Source organism: Trichechus manatus, unplaced genomic scaffold, assembly GCF_000243295.1.
Source record: "Trichechus manatus latirostris isolate Lorelei unplaced genomic scaffold, TriManLat1.0 scaffold00038, whole genome shotgun sequence".
Lineage (NCBI taxonomy): Eukaryota > Metazoa > Chordata > Mammalia > Sirenia > Trichechidae > Trichechus > Trichechus manatus.
Window position 1 is genome coordinate 16,449,530 of NW_004443974.1, and position 20,344 is coordinate 16,469,873.

Here is a 20,344-nt window from a genome sequence, read left to right on the forward strand (position 1 = left end):
CCATCAACTGACCAGCCAGCTCACTCGTTCCTTGTCCTACACACATCTGCATTTGCTTAACAAATAGTGAAATGGAAGAAGAAGCGTGGGGACTGGCAGGAGATCCAACAAGGAATCCCAGGGCGAAGACCAAGGCCTTATAAGGGAAGTTGGAGGAACCCTTCCAGGAGTAGGCGCAGGCAGGTTAAGCGTGGACACTCTAAGGGTCGCAGGTGACACTGGTAAAGTCAATAGAGCCAGGGAGCAGTGGCAGCTGCGATCTGTTCCCATCCATCAGGCCAAGTGCCATTAAACAAGAAATCGAAGCTGGTTCCCAAGATGAAGAGTCGAACTTTGTGAGTGATGGTTCCTGCAGCATTCTAGGGAGCCCTGACTCTGAGGCTCTGCTCTGAGCAGAACAGACTGATCCGGGAGAGGGAGGAGGATGAGGGAGAAGAGGGACACTGTCTCAGAAGAAGCCAGAATTTCCAAAAAGCACGGGCAATGGGCTGTTTGGGGAAGTATCACAGTGTGCCCTTCCGGTAGGAGACAGAACAGAGGCAAGGACCAAGGGTAGCAGGCTTCTTACAATGCAGCGTTTTGAGTGGTGAAGTTTGTACGCCAAGGCGGCCGGCCTCGCAGTCTCCAATTTAATGAGGAAATTGTTGAATGCAACACGGCATGAGTGTGTGCTTGTGTGTGTGTGTCTGTGTGTGTGTGTGTGTGTGTGTGTAAGACAGAAAGAGAGAGAGCCAGAAAGAGGTACTAAGAGGGAATGCCTTTCTCTTTATTTATTTCTCTGGGTGTGAGTGGGTTGACATTCTGAATTTCCGACTGCATTTCGTTAGAGGGGAGTTGGCTCCTAGCTTGCCCACATGTGGTCGGATGTATGCACAGGGCTTTGCATGTTTACTTGTGGGTGCTCTTGGGCTGGGACCTATGTGGGCTCTCCTTCCATGATGCTAATGATCAGGAGACTTGGAGTAGGGGCAGAGTGGGCGTGTTGTTCTCAGGCCACTCCAGGGTAGGCTTACCTGGGGAGCGAGAGGGAGAGGGCTGAGGCAGGGAGCAGGTATTTCTATAACTGGGTCAATTATTTTGTGATCAGCACATGTCTGAGAGGAAGGCCACATCTGCTGTGTCGTCCTAGAGGCCCAGATCACCTGCTTGGTAAGGAAGAAGAATGTTTTCTTTTAGGTGAAGCAACATGGGGCAGGGTGGGGGCTGCGGGAGGGGTAGGCAGCTTCCTGGAGCTGATAATGCATTTTCCCTTCTGATTGCCACATTTTTTCAATTCCTTCACTCCTTGCCAGGTGCATCTTCCCCACTCCCCACTGGTGCCCCGGCAGGCAGCCCCGTTAGAAGCCTGCACACCTGGTGGGAGGGTGGGGAGGGTTGTGAAGGATTCCACAGCTGGGGAGGTGTGACTCCTTCCACATCCTGCTCCCCATCCTGAGAGTTGGGAGAAACAGTCCCTTCCCTGAGAGCTGGAGAGGCGTTGAAGAGTGGGGGTGGGGATTCAACCTCCCAAGAGCTGATTCAAAACCTCTGTTTCGTGAGAGGAGCCGCTGGGCTTGGAGGAGAGCTGGAGCTGGTACCTGCTTTGTGTTTCAGGCTCAAGGGACAGGTGAGGCCTTTTAGAGAAATCTTCTCTGCTAGGTCACAGGCTCCTAAAGGACTTTAGACCTCCCTTCACCCTTCGCCTGGCTCAAGGAGACTCTCCATGAATGTGAATAGTAATTAATTGAGAGAACATTTATTGAGCACTTACTATTTGCCAGGCAGACCCTGTGCTGAATGATTCCCACGCATTTTCTCAGTGAGTCCTCCCAACACCCCCGGAGGTAGGTGCTATTATTATCCCCACTTGACAGATGAAGAAACTGAGGCTCAGAGAGGTGGAGGAGCTGGGAGTTGAGGTTTGGTCACCCCAGAGCCTGGGTGTTGTTATTGCTGACTCTCATAGTTTGCACTTTCCTTGTCCCTATCCTGATGGTTCCAACTTGCCCCTGCAGTTAACTTCCGTTTATCTGGTCTTTTACAGCAATGCTGCCAGGCAGGCAGACCCCCCCACGGCCTACACACACACACTCTCACACACACACCCTCTCACACTCACGCACCTTGTACTTCATCGCCAGATTGAACCAGGTGTCTGGTACATAGTAGGTGCTTAAGAAATGTTGATGAGGTGCACAGGCAGCTTGTGCCTGCAACGTGGAATGTCCCCCTAGACTTGCCATACCATGAAGGCAAGGACCCTGTGGACTTGTTACCATTTCTTTCCCAGGGCCCGGCTGGGTGCTGGCACGAAGTAGGTCCTTAGTGGATAGCATAGAGTCACCTGCAGGGAGATGCCCCCTGAGATCAGAGCTGGCAGTGCCAGGGTAGTTACCAGGCCCTGCTGAGATAGAGGGGCCCAGTGCCCCCAACCCCAAGACTAAGACCCAAGGAATCCCCAGAGACTCCGGAATTATAGGAGCGAGCAGCAGTGGGTCCTGCCTCTGCGGCCTCTGGACCAAAGACCTGCTGCCTGCTGAGGGCGCTGGTCCCCAGGAGGCCACAGGCTTCCTCCTCCAAGCAGCCCTGTTCCCAAAGGATCCAAGCAGCATCACCTGGAGGAGGATGGGCTCTTCCTCTTGAGCTGAGCCTCACTGGGGTCCTCTCCGTGACACGCTGCCTGGATCTCGGGAAGCAGACACTCCCAAGGGGACCCACAGAGGGGAGAGATCCCAGCTGGGCTTCCGATTTCTGGGGAAAGTGTCTTAACAGACAATGGCAGGGTGACCCAGTGGCGTTTCCACCCATTCAACAGAGCCTGTCCTAACTTCCGAGGTGCTCACTTGCTGTGTGTCCTGAAGAAGGCACTGAACCCATCCAAGTCCCCATGTCTTCTGTTGACAAATGAGGACGGTGATGCCATTTCCCTCCCAGGGTCATTGGGAAGAACCCAACAGTGAAGAAAACAAATCCGGAATAATAAGCTTTAAGACAGAGATGGTACATTAGCACAGTGAAGAGCCCAGCCATGAAATAAGAGAGGCCTGCATTCAAAAACTGGCTCTGCTGTTGTCTTACTGAATAACACAGAGCAAAGTCCTCAACCTCAGTATTCTCATCTGAACAACGGGGAGAATAATAGTGTCTCTCCCAAGGTGGTGGTAGAGTAGAAATGTGAGAGCCTCAGTAAACTACTGTGCATCGTGCCTGGTCCTCGTGTGTAATACTAATGCAAGAGCCACCTTGGGTTAAGCACTTTCTAAAAGCCAGACAGGTCTCAAGCATTAGCTCATTAAATGCTCCCACCAAGCCTAGGCCCTGCATACTGTTGTTATCTCCATTTTCCAGAGGAGGCAACAGAGAGTTATCAAGGTGAATCCATTGCCCAAGGTCACATAGCTAGGAAATGGTCAGCAGGAAGTGAGCCCAGCACTGCTTGGCACTGAAGCCCCAAGTCCCAACCATTATTGTAGGAAGTGCTCATTTATGATCTGGAAGGAACACTCAAGGTCATCTTGATTAGCTATCCCATTTTACAGCTGAGAAAACTGAGGCTCAGAGAAGGGAAGGGATTAGCCTAGTCACAGAGCTGATGCTGATGCAACGAGGCCTAGAACTCCCACAATTACTGCTCATATTTACTGAGCACTTACTATGTGCCAGGTTCTAAGTAAGCTCAAGAGCCATCCCCTGCCACATTCTCACCATTCTCCTGGTTTACCAGACCAAGATTTGATTCTTCAAGAGACTCTCTGTCCCTTTGACCTTGAGCAGTTGAGATGCAGCTCTAAGTAGGTGGTAAGATCCTATGAACCAGTGCAGGACCGTCTAGGGGTTTTAAGACATCCATATGTCCTTACTCCCACAGCCAAGGCAGGGGCAGGGAAGAAAGACTACGCATCATTGCATTAGTTGTCACAATAACCTTAGGAGGTAGAGACTACTATGAAGTCCGTTTTTCATTTGGGTAAACTGAGGCAGAGAGGGGAACTAGTTTACTCAAGGTCACACAACTAATTAGTGGGAGAGGCAGGATCCAAGCCCAGACAGTCAGGCTCTAGAGGCCTCACCCAGTGCCACTTTGCTGCACTGCCTTGCCCAGTAGCCCGGGGCCTGGGCAGACTTCTATGCCAAGAGAATGGGGTTTGCAGCGTTCCCAGGTCACAGCCACCATCAGGCAAGGAAGGGCCCAGCAGGAGTGCTCAGCAAGGAGGCCATTGCCTGTGCTGCATAACCCAGGGAGGTGGGCGTGGAGCTGGGGCTGACAACTCTATCTGCCCAAAGACCATTAGCCCCCTGCCTCTGCATAGAGAAATGTATCCAACAAAATGCAGGCAAGCAAAGAACAAGTCCTGCTTTATGTGTCTCTTGTTGGAGGCAGTGCGCATCTTCGGAGATATGTGGATGAAAGGCACCATATAAAATGCAATCAATTATGAATCACCATTACTGAATTAATCACATGTATGATTAATACAGTAATAATAATTAATGGAAGTATGGTCTAGAGATTAGAGCTGAGAACTGGCAGCGAGGGGTCGAGGTGCTTCTTGCAGCCTCTGCCACTGGCTAGTGGTGTTCCCTGGGGTGGGGGTGGGGTGCTGGGCTTGGGTCTTGGTCTCTCTGCCCCTGCTCCTGCCTTGGTTGCAGAAGTAAGAGCCCCAGGGATCCTTGAAATCCCTAGATGGTCCTAGGCTTGTTTACAGGATCTCCCCACCTACTTCTAGCCGCATCTCAACCGCTCAAGGTCAAGGGGACAAAGAATCTCTTGAAGAATCACAATCTTGGGCTGGTGAAAGAGGCAAATGGTGAGAACATGGCAGGGGGTGGCTCTTGAGCTTACACTTGTCTTTAATGAGGGATGTGTGTTCATTTCATCTGTCTGTCCTTTTGTCTGTCTGCATCAGGGTTATCCTTCTCTCAGAAATACCCAGAGGGCCTGGACCTCATTTGTTACCTCTCATTGTAAAGCTAGTAGATTATTTTTGTGTGTGCGTCCTTATAATTTCCTATTGCTCATCTAGCCCATGAATATTTCCTCATTGTAAAGGAGTCGAGCAATGCAGAAAGAATGTATATAATAAAGCATGTTCTTCCCCCTCATCTCCCCTGTTCCTGTCTTGGTGTGTTTCTTTATTACACACACACACACACACACACACACACACACACAAATCTTTTTTAAAAAAAAACATAGATGGAATAAAACGGAAAGCATTGTTCTACAGATGCTTTTTGATAGTAAATTCCACATACACCATTCAAATTAAAACTGTGCAGTGAAGACAAAATCCCACCAATGAAGACGGTGATTAGGCTGCTGGCAAGAGGGGAGCAAGAGATTATTTTGGGGGAGATTCATTAACACTTTCCTGCCCCTGGTGCTGAGCTTCTTTTCATTCCCAGGAAAAGGTCATTTGTCATAAGGTACCTTAATGATGTTTAAAAATGAATGTCCTCGGACCACCTGGTCCCTACATGGATGGCCTCCTGTTTGTTTCCCATCTTGGAAAATGAGCACTTTATTGTTCACTTGAATGCAACACCATCTCCCAGAGGCTGCTGTGGCATGCTGTCAACACAGGGGCTACCTTCCAGGGTAAATCCCCTCATCATGCAGATGGAGAAACTGAGGCCAACAGCAGGGAGGTGACATCCCCCAGGCCACACAGACAGTTAGGGATTGAGCCAAGAAGAGCCTTTATCCTGACTCTCAGATCAACTGCTCTTTCCACTATCCCATAAATTCCAGAGTTTGGAAATGGGGGAAGCCAGAAGACACCTTTCAGAACAGGTTCCTGAAAAAGCCTATTGGCATCAGCTTGTTGGAGATTGGGGGAGGGAAGCTGAAGAGGCGTTTTAGGCATATAACTTTACATATGGGTCATGAAAACCATCTTGGTGATAGCAGGGAGGGCATGTCCCAGGTCCCTACACACCGTGCTTAGATAAACTACAAATAGAAGGCATCCTTCTCCAGGTCTCGCTGGCTGTTTATGACAGCATCCAGCCAGTGGTGATGAGGGAGGAGCAGGGCATTTCCAGGGGATTGATGGCCCTGCCTGGGGCGTGACAGCAGGCTGAGGGCCAACCCAGGTCATCACTCACCCTCCCAGGGAGCCCCACACAGTGCCTGCAGGCCGAATGTTTAAAAAGCAAATCGCTGAGATCTCTTCTCCTCCAAGGAGCTTCCTCTGCCTGGACGCTTTGAGGCCAGAGCAGGTAACCAGGGGCTAGCATGCATCTGCTCCTCTGGACAGCCTCAGGGTGGGTGGTCCTTCTCGGATGGGAGGGATCTGAGAGCAGCAGCGCTGATGGGTGCAGATGCAGGAGGAGGCGCTCAATGGCCTTGTTTGGACACCTCCTTGGAAAAGAAAGGACTCACCATTCACATCTCAAAGATGGGGAAAATGAGGCCTAGAAGCAATCTGCGCCATGCCGCAAGTTAACCAGCAAGTCAGGCGGCAGCAGAGCACTGGCTGGGAACCTGCAAGTCCTGCCTCCCAGGCCAGAGTCTTCCTTAGTCATGTGACCTTGGGCAAGTTACTGAACATCTCTAAGCTTCATCTATAACAGGGGGATTTGCTAACAGCACTTAAGTCACAGGGTCATTGGGAGGAATCAGTGAATAATGTATGTAAACTGGTTCACATGGAGTCTGGCATAAAACAAGTGTTCAATAAATGTTAAATTATTATTATTGCTGTTGTTATTAAAGCAGATGACAGCATTTAATTCTGCATTCTCTGCCTGCTTTATCACAAGATTCTAAATGTTATTAGGCAGTACAGCCCCCCTTCCAGGTTCAGGAGGAGCCAAGAGCAGGGAAAGGTGAAGGTGGAGGTAAAGGGTGTCCGTGAGGTATGGACGCTGAAGTGCCAAATCTTGCTCCCATTTCTGTCACCCTCCGTGACCTTGGACTAGTCCCTCTCCGGCTCTGTCCTCAGACCCTTTGTTCTTGATGCATCCAAATGACAATGCTGCCTGAGAGCAGCAGTGAGAACCCACCCCAAGGAGGAGGCTGGGAGTACCCAAAAGCTACATGTCCCCCTGGGGCCCAAGGAAGCTCTGGGAACAGCCTGGGAGGCAGCCTGGCAGGAAACCTCCATGGGATTGAAGAGCCAGGGCTGCCCTGTCTTGCCAATTCAGTGGCCTCTGCCCTGGCCCCTGAAGCAGTCCTCCCACCCCTCCTTGGCTGCTTGCCAGGGCAGGAGGCCATGAGCCCCTTAGCCAGGCCCCACCTGCCCCCCTACTCTACACTCCCTGAAGAGCTGGCTTGGCTTCATCAAAAGCAAGGCCCATCAGGGTGGAGGCGGCATGTGTCAGCTGGTATTCAGGCTCTGGTTGTGCGCTCAGCTCGCTCCCCCTCCCCATCTCCCCAAATCCACCCACCCACCCCTTTACCCACTGCTTGGGGCCTTCTGGGTGGCAGTACTTCGCAGAGGGAGACAGGGGAGCAGCCTTGATCCCTTGGCTGCTGAGGGGCGGGGAGAGACTGACTCACTTGGCCCCGTCCCTGATGCCGATGGGGCAGCCCCCACACCCATGGGCGTTGGCACGCTGGTCAACCCCTTGGGGGGAAAGAAAGCAGCAGTCCCGCGGCGCCCTTCCCATCGGCGCCTGACCCGAGCCGGCTGAGAATGCGCTCTGCGCGCAGGGACGCGCTGGCCCCCGGGCCGGGAGGAGATGTTTAGGCAGCGACCCCCTAGTGCAGGCTCGCCGCTGGGGCCATCCTGGCCGCGAGCCCGCCGGGACGCCCCTGCTCGCGGCCCTCCTCCCCGGGCCGTGGCACGTCCTCCGAGTCTCGCAGTATTTCCTTCCTGCACCTTTAAGAAGACCGTTGCTCCGTGGTGGGATGGTGTGTTAAAGCCACACAGAGGAAGTTACGCAGCCCGGATCAGACCGAGAGATAAAAGCCCCGATGGTGATCGTGAGTGATGGCGAGAGGATTTAGCCTCGGCATTAACTTGGAGCGGAGTGCAGGGGGGCAGTGAAGCGCCCTGCCATCTGGCTCTTGCCGCGCCTGGGGGATGCCCCGGCGCCCAGAAGAGCAGCGGCGAAGCCCACCCGGGCCAGGGGCTGCCCGGTGCCCAAGCGCGAGTCCTCTCCAAGCAGCCCAGGGGGGCCAAAAAGTTTGCACTTGTTAGCGGCGACCTCCCGCTGGGCCGGGGCGGGCGATGCGGGTGGTGCGGGCTGCCCCCTCCCCTGGCCCGCGTCTCCCGGACGGCTGCGGGCGGCCCCCCCGGCAGCCGGAGGGCTCCCCAGCTCCAAACTGACGGCGGCGGCCGCGGTGGCGGCGGCGGCGGCCACAGCAGCAGCGGGAGCGGCGCGGGGACCGAGCACTCGCTCGCAGCACTCCGGCCCTCGCCCCCACCCAGCTCCAGCCGGAGGGTGGGGGGAGGCGGAGCGCCAGAGGGTGGCAGTTCTCGGCCTCCCGGGTCTCCGCTCCGGGAAGCTGCTTCGAGCCGGGGTAAGGCGGGCGGGGAGAGCCGGAGAGGAGAGCGGGGAGGGGGGGGGGGGGCAGATGCTGCAGCTTTGCCAGCCTGCTTTCATTTTTAAAGGGCTTCAGTGACCGTGCAGGCTTTCCTGTGGCCAGGAGCCACTTAAAGCAGCCCAGCAAACGATCGGTTTCAAAAGTTGGTTGGTAGCCGCTGTTACTAGCAGAGGGCTGGAGCCGACCGGAGAGGGGTGTGCGAGTGTGCATTTGTAGCAGTATCTTAAAGGAGTAGCTTATCTTTCTGGCTAGCTTTCCCCCCACCCCGGGGTCTCTTTCCATCCTTTTTTTTAGGGTGTGTGTGTGTACGTGCTGGGGATTTCAGCGGCAAGACTGCCTGGATATGTTTTGTTTGTGAAAAGGAAATTAACCCTTCCCTCGGCACTACTTCCCCACCCCGATTTAATCACCACTATCTAGAGACACCTCCTTCCCATCCCTCCGCAAACTGGAATGTGTGAGTTGCACAGAGAAACTCTGGGCCTGTCAAGGCTGGAAACTTCTTTCGGTGCTGTAGAGGGCTGGGTAGGTGGAGGGGGGCGAGGGTAGGGACCGGCAAGGGGGCAGTGTGCAGTCGAGCCTCGAACCGGGTGGCGCGCAGACAGGGATAGAAGAAGAAGCGGGAAGGCGGGAAGGAGAAGAGGACGGAAGGCTCGCGGGGTCTGCCCGCTCCGGAGTAAGTTGCCTGGCCGGGAGGCGGGGGGCGGCGGCGGCCGCCGGGTCGCTGCTGGCAGCGACGCGAGGAAATAGGATACATACAACTAATTTCCGGGCGCTTTCCTCGGTGTCTTCCAATTAAGAGAGGCGGTGCCAAATGAGGGGGCACCCTCGGTGCGGGCTGGAGCTTTATTAAAGGCGTAATTATTAATTGCTCCCGTGGCTTGCACACAACTTTGGAAAAAGCAAAAAGCAGCGGCGGGGTTGCCCATACATTCTTGCGCAATGCACGCAGTTTGTAGCCTACCCTAAGCGCAGACTCTACCCCAGCTCCTTGGCGTCTCCGGCCGCCCGCCCCCGCCGGTCTTCCGGGGCCCACCCTCGCGGCCTCAGCCACCCCGCCGAGACCTTCTCCCCGCGCCCAGTCTCCCGCGCCCAGCTTTCCCTGACTCCCTGCTATCCTGCTCAGCTCCCCCGCCGCTGAGAGGGCGTCGGGGGCGCTAGGGGCGGGAAAAGGAAATCGGTTCGGGCGCGGGAGGCACTGGTGCCACTGGAACGGGGATGCCTGCTGGGCTGGGGGTGAGCGCTGGGCATTTCCAGGACCCGACCCACGGCGAGGGGCGGGAAGGTGACCTCGGCCCGCATGGGCTCCCCTTTCCCTCTTCGACACCCACCAGCAGATTTTACTCCCCTTTGCGGCCCCCGCTGGGGAGAGAGGAGGAACCTCATGGTGGGTTGGGTCCCCCGAGATTCCTCCAGCGCCCCCCCCCAAATCCCCGGAGGCCCCGCACTGGCGCCCGCCGCGGCAAGCGTCCCGCATGGCGAGGGCGCAGCCGGCAACTCTGAGAGGCGCTTGCTCGCGAGCCCAGCCAGCTCCAATAGGCGCTAATTCAATAAGACAGAGAAATCTGAGTTCAGAAATCTTGATAAAATCTAATTTTCGGGTTTTAATACCCTGGCTATCAGCCCCCCTCGGTTCCTGAGGACTCTTAAAAGAAAATAAAGCGCAATGATTCTATTTGTTTCTGGGAGCTGCAGTTTCTTAATAATATCAGGTGAAGATTTATTTTCCAAGGAGAAAACAATCCACCGGGATACAACCTCTAACTCCTGAATTTCCCCCGCTGGCTTCCCACTCCCTGCTTTCCGTCTCATTATTCCGGGGACTCTTGAGTCTTCCCCCCCTCCCCTTTTTTTCTTTTTGGCAAAAACCAACTGTAATATTCGCATGTTGAGCTCATAATTCCCCCTACGATGCCAGCAACGCCCAATTGATTGAGTGGTTGTAAACACGGTTTTTTCCGCTGGCAGATTTTGTTGTTGTTGGCTTTATCCACCCCCCCCCCCAATTTTCCAGGGAATGCGCGGCATTTAAGCCAACAGAACTGCAAAGCAATTAATAGATCCGCGCGACGCGCAGCTCGCCCGGGCCTCACTGCCTCGCCGCCTCCCCTCGCCCGGCCCGCGTCCAGCGCCTTCCAAGCCCGGAGCAGCGGCTGGTCCTGCAGATGAAGGAGGCCCGCAGCTTCGTCCTCCCTGCGAGCCGCAGCCCCGCGCCCTGGTTGTCCCCAGGCGTCAGGAGCTCCCTACCTGTTAGTGAACAGTTGGGAGTCCGCGGCTGGAAGAATTAATTAGGGACGTGCTGTTTTCTGGGCAGCACAGAACTCGGGTAGAACCATCCAAACCTTAGCCTGCCGAGCTATATTATTTTTACTACATTTTCTCAGACTATAAAAATAGACGCTAGGCGGGTTCTTTCTGAGAGTTATCTAGCAAGGCAGTGCGTTCAAGGCCGGGCAGGCTCTAAAAAACAGGTTTCTTTTCAAACAGCCAGAGGTGAGGTGTGAAAATGTGGTCCCCGTCGGCTCCTCATCCATCTCCATCAGGAGCCCTTCAGCCAGACAGAGGGGCACGGCTGCCTTAATGCAGATATATGAATCCCCCGGCTTGTGGCCACGGAGGACAGCGGCTAGGGGCTTCTCCCAGAGCTGAGGTGCTGCATGCCAGCCCTGGCCAGGCAGAGGCCGCTGCTCGGTTTGTCATTTTTAGCAGGAGCCTGTTTGTGTCTGGGTGAAGAACGGGGTTTCGGGGAAACGTAGTTAACTCTTCAGGGACTTCCCATTTACAATGGCTGAAGAGGATGTCAGGTGAGAGAGTCAGACTGAGGTGCAGCACCAATGCCGGACCGGGTTTGGGAATTTAAATGCGATAATTATGGGCATAATAACCAGAGTAATTAATAATGTAGGTACATCTGCTGTGACTCATTGCAATAACCTTTGCCCCACTGGCCGGTATTTTTGGCCGGGATCCCATGCTGGTCTTGGACTTGAATTCTCCTGGTGATGTATCAAGTGTCTGGGAACACCACTTTAGTGGAGTCATGCATTTGACAATGTAACGTTCATATGAGTTATGTCTATTTGGGCTTTTAAATAATTTCCAGTAGCTTAAAATAGTAAAACAATAATCATAATAGTAATCCATTGGCAAGCATAGCCTCTGAGGATGATTGCAAAATTTTCAGCCTTGGTCAGAAAAATCCAATATGAGAAAACATTGTCACTCCTGTGAAAGGCTTCACCATCCCTAGTTTTTTATGCTGAAAAGAAAATTTTTTCCGTTTCAGGTTGTGCCTGTATTTGGGGAGACATTTATCTGCACCTGGTTCTTAATTGTTGATCTCTGTGTGGACCACTCTGTTTATCTGCGCCCCTCGGTACAGTCTCGCCCGTGCCTTTAACTTCTATGACATTTTGACTTGTCAGTCATGGTATTTTAAAGCAACTATTATGTCTTGGCTCCTGGGGATGTTTTAGAAAGTCGCTGACCCCAGAATGGGGGTACGTCTGCTGACCTTACACCCCCAGAAAAGATGCAAAAATCCATAACTTTTTAAATAATATACTCAATCTCCAAATGTGCGACTCCAATATTAATAAAAATCACTCGGTTTTCTCAGGAAACCTTGCTAATGCAACCTCATTTTTTGCACATTTTGCCAGAGAGCTTTTGTTCTTATACATCTTTATTCCCCCCCCCCCTTCTTTTTTTTTAATTTGTTGCAGGTGTTGTTGCTAATGAGCTCTCTCTCCTCCCCTCTTACAATGAAAGACAAGCCTGGATGGATTGAGAGCTGAAGCCCCAGAAACTCCATAGTAAGTTGCCGGTGGTTACCAGCCAAGGTCAGCGGCCCCATTAGTGCCTATCCGCACCAAAGTAGAGCCAAACAACCTTCTCCCCAGTTAACGCCTCGGTAGCGTTTGTGTTTTTCAGTCCAGTGGCACAATTGTTGTTACTTTCAACTCATATGAAAAGAAATCTCTTTTATTGGTCTGAGACGCCAAGTCCAGTCCCAAAGAGGAACACGTTTCCTGCTAACATGTACACCTCCTGATTTTATTTTATCTTTACAATGCAGGCCGGAGGGTTGTTTTACAGTTGTGTTGAGCACATCACACATTAAGGGCCCTTTAAAGACCTGGATTGATTGGAAGGACAAAAATTAAAAGCAATCTGATCTGGCCTCACGTCAGATCCCTGCGACTTTTCTCCATATCCCATTTCCACCCACTGTCACAATTTGAGCGTCTGCTTGATTTGATCAGACTCACCTCTGGGAGAGGTGTAACGCCAAGGTTAGGAGGACGCCAAGTTATGGGCAACTTTTTGATCTGCCCATCAGCAGTCTGAGAAACGCTGGCTCTGAATTTTCTGTATCAGCCTTTTGGAAAAAACAAGTTCCTTGCTGTTTTGCAAACCTGCAGTGCTCAGGTCCCTGGGATATCCCGGCCACCATTGCTCGGTAGATGTGGCATTTCCATGCTGAGGCCGCAAGTCGCTGCCTCTCCAGGGCCTCTCGGGGCCACGCCCCTGCGGACCTCGCAGTCATGCTGCACCTGCTGGCTCTCTTCCTGCACTGCCTCCCTCTGGCCTCTGGGGACTACGACATCTGCAAATCCTGGGTGACCACCGATGAGGGCCCCACCTGGGAGTTCTACGCCTGCCAGCCCAAGGTGATGCGCCTGAAGGACTACGTCAAAGTGAAGGTGGAGCCCTCGGGCATCACGTGCGGAGACCCACCTGAGAGGTTCTGCTCCCATGTAAGTCAGCCCATTGTTGTTCTGTTGGCCCTTGGCCAAGAGGGAGGGAGCTTGGGACAGCCCCTTGGGATGGATGAACAGAGTGGGAGGGTCAAGATGGAAAGCTGACTTGGATTGGGACCAGGTTTTTGTCCCATCTTGGAATTGTGCCAGTGTAAAGGCCACCCCCAAAGGACTCTGGGGTCATGCTACATTGTTCTCTGGGGTGGAGACATTCTCGGCCAGCTGAACATCAGAACAACCATGGTAATCACATTTCCACAGTCTTGCAGATAAGCCCTGCTTTCCTTGGTAGGAAATGAGAGGCCCTGGGCAAACGAATGAGGTACTATTTGCAATGTTGCACTCCAACCTTCCTCTGTTGATCCATTCTGTGGCACAACCTCCTACCCCACCCAATCCAATCCAACCAAAAGCATTTCGAGGCCAAGGTGCACCAAGCACTGAGCTGGCACTTTGCAGTGGAAGGTTTGATGGGAGCACAGAGGGTACTCGTCAGGGAGGAAGGTGAGGATCAAGCCAGAATGGACAATGAGGCTGGGGCCCTTTCCAGTTCCATCCTTGGGTGGGGCCACCACTATTACTGGATAAGTCAGGGGAGAGGCAGACATTCCAATGTTGTCATTTGAGTCCCTGAGTTACACCAGGATGGGGTTTTAGAGCCACGGAGTAGCTTCAGCACTCAAGTCATATGAACAGCAACAATAGTAGCAGGGATCATTTAATGTGAGCTCCGTGTGTGGGGGCTAAGAGCTTGATACATGTCATTCCATCGAGTCCTCACCTCAGCTCAGCCAGGCTGATTCTGTGTTGCATACTGTGGGCTCTTGATCAGTGGTATCTCTGAGTCTCTGTCCCCTCACTTATAAAATAGTGACACTAATCGTGCACACTCATAGGGTCATTGTAGTGCTCAGAATAGGGTCTGGCACAGAGCAAGTGCCCCATAGGTGTTAGCCATCGTCATTCCCGTCTTATAGATGGGGAAACTAAGGCAACAGGCATGAAGGCACTTGCCCAAGGTCACACACTAGGAAGTAGTGAAGCTGTGATTCAAGCTTAGTGTGTCTGGTTCCAAAGTCACTAAGTTAAACTGCTTCCAGAGGGCTGCCTTGCTATTGGGCATTGCTCTGGAGGCTCCATGCCTGGCAGGAGGCTGGGCAGGGCCATCAGGCTGCAGGAGCTGTTGGCGGGGTGGGGGAGTGGTCACTGGTACTCTGGCTTTCCCTTGGGGAAGCCTCCAGGTCTCCGGGTTTATGGTGAGGCCTTTGCGGTGCATCTACCCCGGGCTCCTGAAGACTCCTAAATCCCACGGGGAAGCTTCCATCACATCATAGAGCAGTCAGCCAGGAAGATGTGTTACATTTACATTTATCAGCAGAGATAAGGCCGTCACTCTGGTGTTGGCTGGGCTGCCAGGAAGCCACCTAGGGAGAGAAGGAAGGAGCTAGAGGGAAGGGACGGCACAGGGCTGGGAGCCAGGGGCTGAATCGTCTGTGGAGATTACTGCACTGGGACCACAGGCTCTCACTTTCCCAGCTCAGGAGCAAGCCCAGGATGGGAGCCTTGTTCTGTTCTGCATCTCAGGCCAGCTGTCCACACCCTCCTGGGCAGTCAACTTCTGCCTTTCATATTGAAAGTCTTAACCGTATCTTTTTTTTTTCTCTTAAATATTAAGCATTATCTTTTTTGGTGTTCTGAGGGAGGGCAAGGCAGGGCAGCTAAATCAGAATACCCACTAATTCACTGGGCCAGCTTCACGGCAAGGGCTTGAGAGGTGGAGATGACCATCTAATGCAGGTCCGAGGCCCTCTCGTGCCAAAGCCTTCTGAGAATGCCCTTGACCCTGGACCTGCCCCTGCCCCCACCCTCAGACAGAGCCCAGGCAGGTGTCCACAGAGCCCTGGAGTCTAGGAAGGGCTCCTTTCTTGCCTCCTAGGAAGACAAGTGAGGGGGACAGGGGAGAAAGAACAGCATCTTCAAGATCTTCCTAGATAGGTCCTCAATGTCTCACCACCTGTTTGTTGGATTTAAATATTTCATTATGGGCTGCCATCGAGACCTGCCTTTGATTACAAATGCGCAGCCGAGAAGGATAGGAATGCTGCCTCGATAGGTGGAGGGCAGCCTTTTAAGGGACTGTATTCTGCAGGGAAGAGGGGATCACATCCAGAGGGACCTGGATTCAAACCCTGGTGCCGCCATTTATTGCGATTTCCCTTGACAAGGTCTTTGTGTGTGCGTTTCATTGAATCATCTTACGATGCTCTGAGGTTGGCCCTATGCTAATCCCATTTTAGGGATTAGAAAGGGTTGGCTAAATCCTGCCAAGGTCACTCAGTTTTAGGCTCAGCAGAGCCAGGCAGGGAACATGTCTGTGGCAGAGGCCAGGGCTTACCTACCAGGCTGCACGGCCTCCCTCTCTGAGCTTCTGACTCTGCTGAGTCTTAGTGTCTTCATATGTAAAGCAGAGATACTTGCGTCTGAGTGTCCCAGTGCTGATGGGAGGGTGCAGCCCCGCCATGTGGGTCGTGGGCATGGCCAGGGCTGGTGCTCAAGCTGTACTAGCTGTTACTCACTTCTTATATTACTCACTCAGTGGTTTCAATAGCTTTTCTTCTTTCTGGAGTTCTTTTTCCCTCTTCAGCCTTTAGGATACTACGCCCTGTATTTCTAGTCTCTGGGCAGTAGGCAGTACATGCTCAGAAAGCTTAAACTCTTCCAGCCACAACCCCTCAGGAAGTTGGATGACCACCAGGGGGCGCCCTAAAGGTGGCCAGCCCTCCCACTGCCCCCTTAGCCTTGCAATCGCCCCATCCTTGTCACTGTTCCCCTGACCCCTCTACCAGCCCTTCCCCAGGCCTGTCCCACAGTAGGCACTGGGCTTGTCCCCATAGAGAATAGGAGCATGAGCCCTAGAGTACCCCAGGGGCAGCTGCCCTTTTTGGGGCTCAGGGTGCGACCCTCTCTCTCCCCAGGCTTGCTGTCCTTTGGCAAGGCCACCTAACAACTGAATTGTAAATTCCAACCTGGTGAAGAAGGGGAGGGGGAAGGAAGACAAGATAAATGAATAAATAAAAACCTATTGGCTCTAAATGCACAGTGAGAATTAATAGGGATGAGCTCTCAACCAAGGATTCTTGGGCAAGGGCAAAATTTCAATGAGGGCTGCGGGAGAGAAGTAGCATCCCCTCCTTGCTTGGGTCCCAGGGCCTGGGGAGCTGCAGGGCCAAGGGGGAAGAGGGAAAGGCAGTGCCAGCAAAGTTGCAGGGCAGCTGCTGCTCCCAGGACCCCTACGGGATGAAGGGCACGATTGGGCATGGGAACAGCTCCACAATTCCCCTCAAGAGAGGTCACCCACCAGCCACCTGTGCTGCCCTTGAAAGGAAGGGGAAACCCTTTCCTTGTGCTTCTGAGGCAAAAGCTAAGCCCTTGAGACTCAGGGGAGAGGTGATGAGGAAGGAGAGAAGGCAGGATGGTGTTTAGAACCAGCTTACAGCCATGCTACCCAGCGTGTGATTCTTGGACCAGCAACATTGGCATCACTTTGTTAGAAATGTAGAATCCCAGGCCCCGCCCCAGACCTGCTGAGCCAGAATCTGCATTTTAACAAGAAATCCTGGTGATTTGGATGCTCACACTGTATGGTCTGAGAAACGCAGTTTGATGTAATTGTTCTGTGGTGGATGATACCTAATGCTGAAGAAGGGGTGAGGAGGCTGTAATTTCTATGGAATATTTGCACGTTAAAGGAAGAGTCACTACTGAAGGAAGAAAGGTGAGGGGCAAAAGGGGCCCGGGGGGTCCTGGGAGTGAGGGAATGGAGCTGAGAGCTGAGGCCAAGGCCAGGGCCGGCGCTTTACTTTGAGTGAGACCCAGTGGAAGATTCCAGAGAGAAACCGTATGACAGCCTGGCAAGAACCACAGACCTGGAATCTGAGTTCACATCCCAGCTTTGCTACTTGGTTGGGAAATCTGAGGCACAGTGTTTAAATTCTCTGAGCCTCAGTTTCCCTCTGCCAAGGGGGATGATTGTGGATGATTGCCCACCCCACCAACTTCCTGGGAGTAAGAAGTGCTACTCTCAAAATACCTGCAAGTACTCAGTTAAGAGTGTAAGTTCTATTCTAGTATGAGGTTTTAATATTATCAATTTTCAAATGTCCTTGATTTTTTCCGTGTTGAAATGGATAAACATTAAACTTTTTATCCAAGTGAGACTCTAGGATACAGAGGGGCCTTGGTGTTGGTGGACTGGAAAGTTAAGAGAAGACCGTGAAGGCCCATCTTTGAACACTCACTTCTTACTCGATTAGAACCTGCTTTACCTGCTCTGTGCCTTGGTTTACCCAGTTGCAGAGCAAATGGCCCCATACCTCCCCTAGGGATCTACTGGGCTGATTAATGTAGATGGCAGGAGGGCCCTGGAGCTCTACAAGCCCCTTCCCACTGACACTGAACACCGCATGCAGAATCAAGGTCACAGATACCCTGCCTCTGCCAGACCTCTATGTTCACGAAAGGTTTCCATCCAGCAGTGCAGAGCTGATGGGTCCACTGGCTCAGGACTCCTTCCCCCTCTGGTTCCTGGCCCCCAAACCCATAGTGGAGTGTGCTCAGAACACCCCTCTCCAGCCTCCTGACTCTCTCCGCATCACACCTGCCCTTCAGCTGACATTTCCAGGGTCTGACCTCCTGTCAGACATGGCCTCAGCTGCAAGAAGCTTGCAGTTGCACCGGGCAAGTGAGATGACTTGGGAAAAATTAAGTACAGAACAAGAGAAACACAACAGACGTTAAAAAGACCACATCCCGCTACCAACAGGTGGATGAGAGAGACCTGATATGACAGGAGCTCAAGAAGGATGAGGGCAGGTCTCTCCCTAACTAGCCCTTGATGCTGTTTCCCACTTCCTCGCCTTTGCCTCTGCTGCCTCCTCTGTCCAGAAGCCCCTTCCCTTCCTGCTTTCCTGGTCTCCCACTCTTTCTCTGGATACCTCTCGTTCATTTTTCAAGGCTCGACCTCTTCCAAGAGGTTGGACCTCACCTCTTCCAGGAGGTTGTCCTCCCTGAACTCCCTAACCCAGGTGGGTTAGAAGGCTGTGCACATCCCTGCCATTGTGCTCACTGACGTGGCCAAGGGGCACAGAGGTGGAGTTGTAATCCCGTGCTATGTGACCTTCCACATTTGACTTAACCTCTCTGAGCCTTGTTTCCTCAAATTGGGGCTCCAGATAGAATGCACATATGAGACTCTCAAAAGCAGGCTATTAGTATCAATTCTATACTAGTACCAGTTACCATCAAGTTGATTCCAACTCATGGTGACCCCATGTGTGTGAGAGTAGAACTGTGCTCCACAGGGTTTTCAGTGGCTGATTTTTTCAGAAGTAGATTGCCAGGCCTTTCTTCTGAGGTACCTCTGGGTGGACTCGAACCTCCAACCTTTCAGTTAGCAGCTGAGTGTGTTAACCGTCTGTACCACGCAGGGACTCATCAGTTCTATAACCCCTGATATTCATTTCCCCCATGGACTGTGAGCTCCTCAAAGGCAGGGGAGGTCTTGTCCATCTTTGTGTCCCCAGCACACTGTCTCGGCTCAGTCAGTGCTCAGTAAGTGTTTATTGAATGAAAGGATGGATGAGTAGAAGGGTGGCGTGATCCAGGAAGCCTACTTGGAAGAGGAGGGATTAGGGCTGAGTCTTGAAGGAAAAACCAGGATTTGGATCAGGATGGAAGAGGCACCGAAAGCCCCCGCTTCTCTCTATTGGAGTCTGTTATGTGCGATTTGCAATCGATGGCACAAACTTTGTCTCTGAATCTGGAGCCTGAGCTTCACCCAGTCCTTAGTTAAAGCCACTCAATCTCTTGAAACGCCCCAGGCAGGGCCCAGCCTAGGACAAGAATAGTTCAGCAATGACATCTTGTTGCACAGTGAAGTCTCCTTCCTGGGGAGCAGACAATGAGAGAATTGGGGCAGAGCTGCCTGCAGAGGTCCAGGCCTGTTGGGGAGGTGCCGGCCACGGGGCTGCTGCCAGCCTGCTCAGAGGAGAGCCTGCCTCTGACTTTCCTGAAGGGAATGGATTTGGGGCCAGACACCCATGGAGGGCAGGGGGCAGTACAACTGGGATGCAGTAAAGAAGGGAAAGGGCCACGAGGGGATATCTTTCTAAAGATTCTAGAACTCAGTGGCATGTGCTCCTGAGGGCTCACACATCCCCACTTTTCTGGGGGCTCATCTTTCTCCTCCATCCCTATGTTCCCCTGATTTTTGGCATATGTCATTTTTTTTCTGTAATTGCATGTATTATCATCAGTTGCCTCAAATTCCATGTGTAATGAGGCAGGGGATGGACGGACAGATAGGCAGGCAGGCTATATCATGCTGTGGTTAAGAACCTGAGATTTAGTATTGAGCAGATGAGGACTCATACTTATTCCAACACGCCGTGGTTACAGGACTTTGTATTAGTCTTCCATGGCTCTGAGCCTCAGTTTTCTCACCTAAATGGGAATAATACCAGACACAACCAAAAAGGAGATTATTTTTTTCATCCTAGAATTTAGCTCCAGGGATAAAAGCAGTAAAAATAGAAAGTGACAGACAGAAGAGGATCCTATGGGTCAAATGTCCAAGGAAGTGTATCGGCAGCGTGTGCTGCAGGAGTTCAGATGTGGGGGCTGGCTACCAAGCACTCTGGGGTGATCTATGACTGGGCCTTGAAGGAGGGTACGGGTTCAGAGAAGCCCAGGTAACAGTGCAGGCAGAAGGCATGGCGTGTACAAATGATGTGTGCGTGACAAGGAGGGGACAGGCCACTCCACCTGCTTGTCTCGTCAAAGCCTCTGTAGTCTGTGGGGCAGGGATGTTGTTACCCCATTTTACAAGGTCCCACTAAGGACTGGAGCTGGGATTCAAATCTTCCTCTGTCTGGCTCCTAACCACTCTCTAGGGCAGGAGGGATAAGGCCAAGGGCTTGGCCAAAGGCAGAGGAGGAGGGGAGTGCAATGAAGGGCAGAGATCACAGCACACAGGGCATGGAGGTCCTGGGCCCTGGGGCTGGAAGAGAGCTTGTCAGGCTCCACAAAGGGGACTCTGAGCTGCGGCCCG

The 20,344-nt window shown here is 52.7% G+C and overlaps 1 protein-coding gene across 2 annotated transcripts in view; it reads left to right on the forward strand.

Annotated features, from left to right (window-relative positions):
- The first annotated feature begins 8,116 nt into the window (after nt 1–8,116).
- NTNG2 (netrin G2) overlaps nt 8,117–20,344 on the forward strand; it is a 77,132-nt gene continuing 64,904 nt past the window's right edge. Inside the window, exons 1-2 of one of the 2 annotated variants that reach the window (XM_023730826.1) lie at nt 8,117–8,449; nt 12,199–13,233. In XM_023730826.1, the coding sequence (XP_023586594.1) occupies nt 12,940–13,233 (294 nt within the window). In that variant the 5' untranslated portion in view covers nt 8,117–8,449; nt 12,199–12,939. The remainder of the gene's footprint in view (nt 8,450–12,198; nt 13,234–20,344) is intronic. The other variant, XM_004375779.2, reaches the window with a different exon arrangement.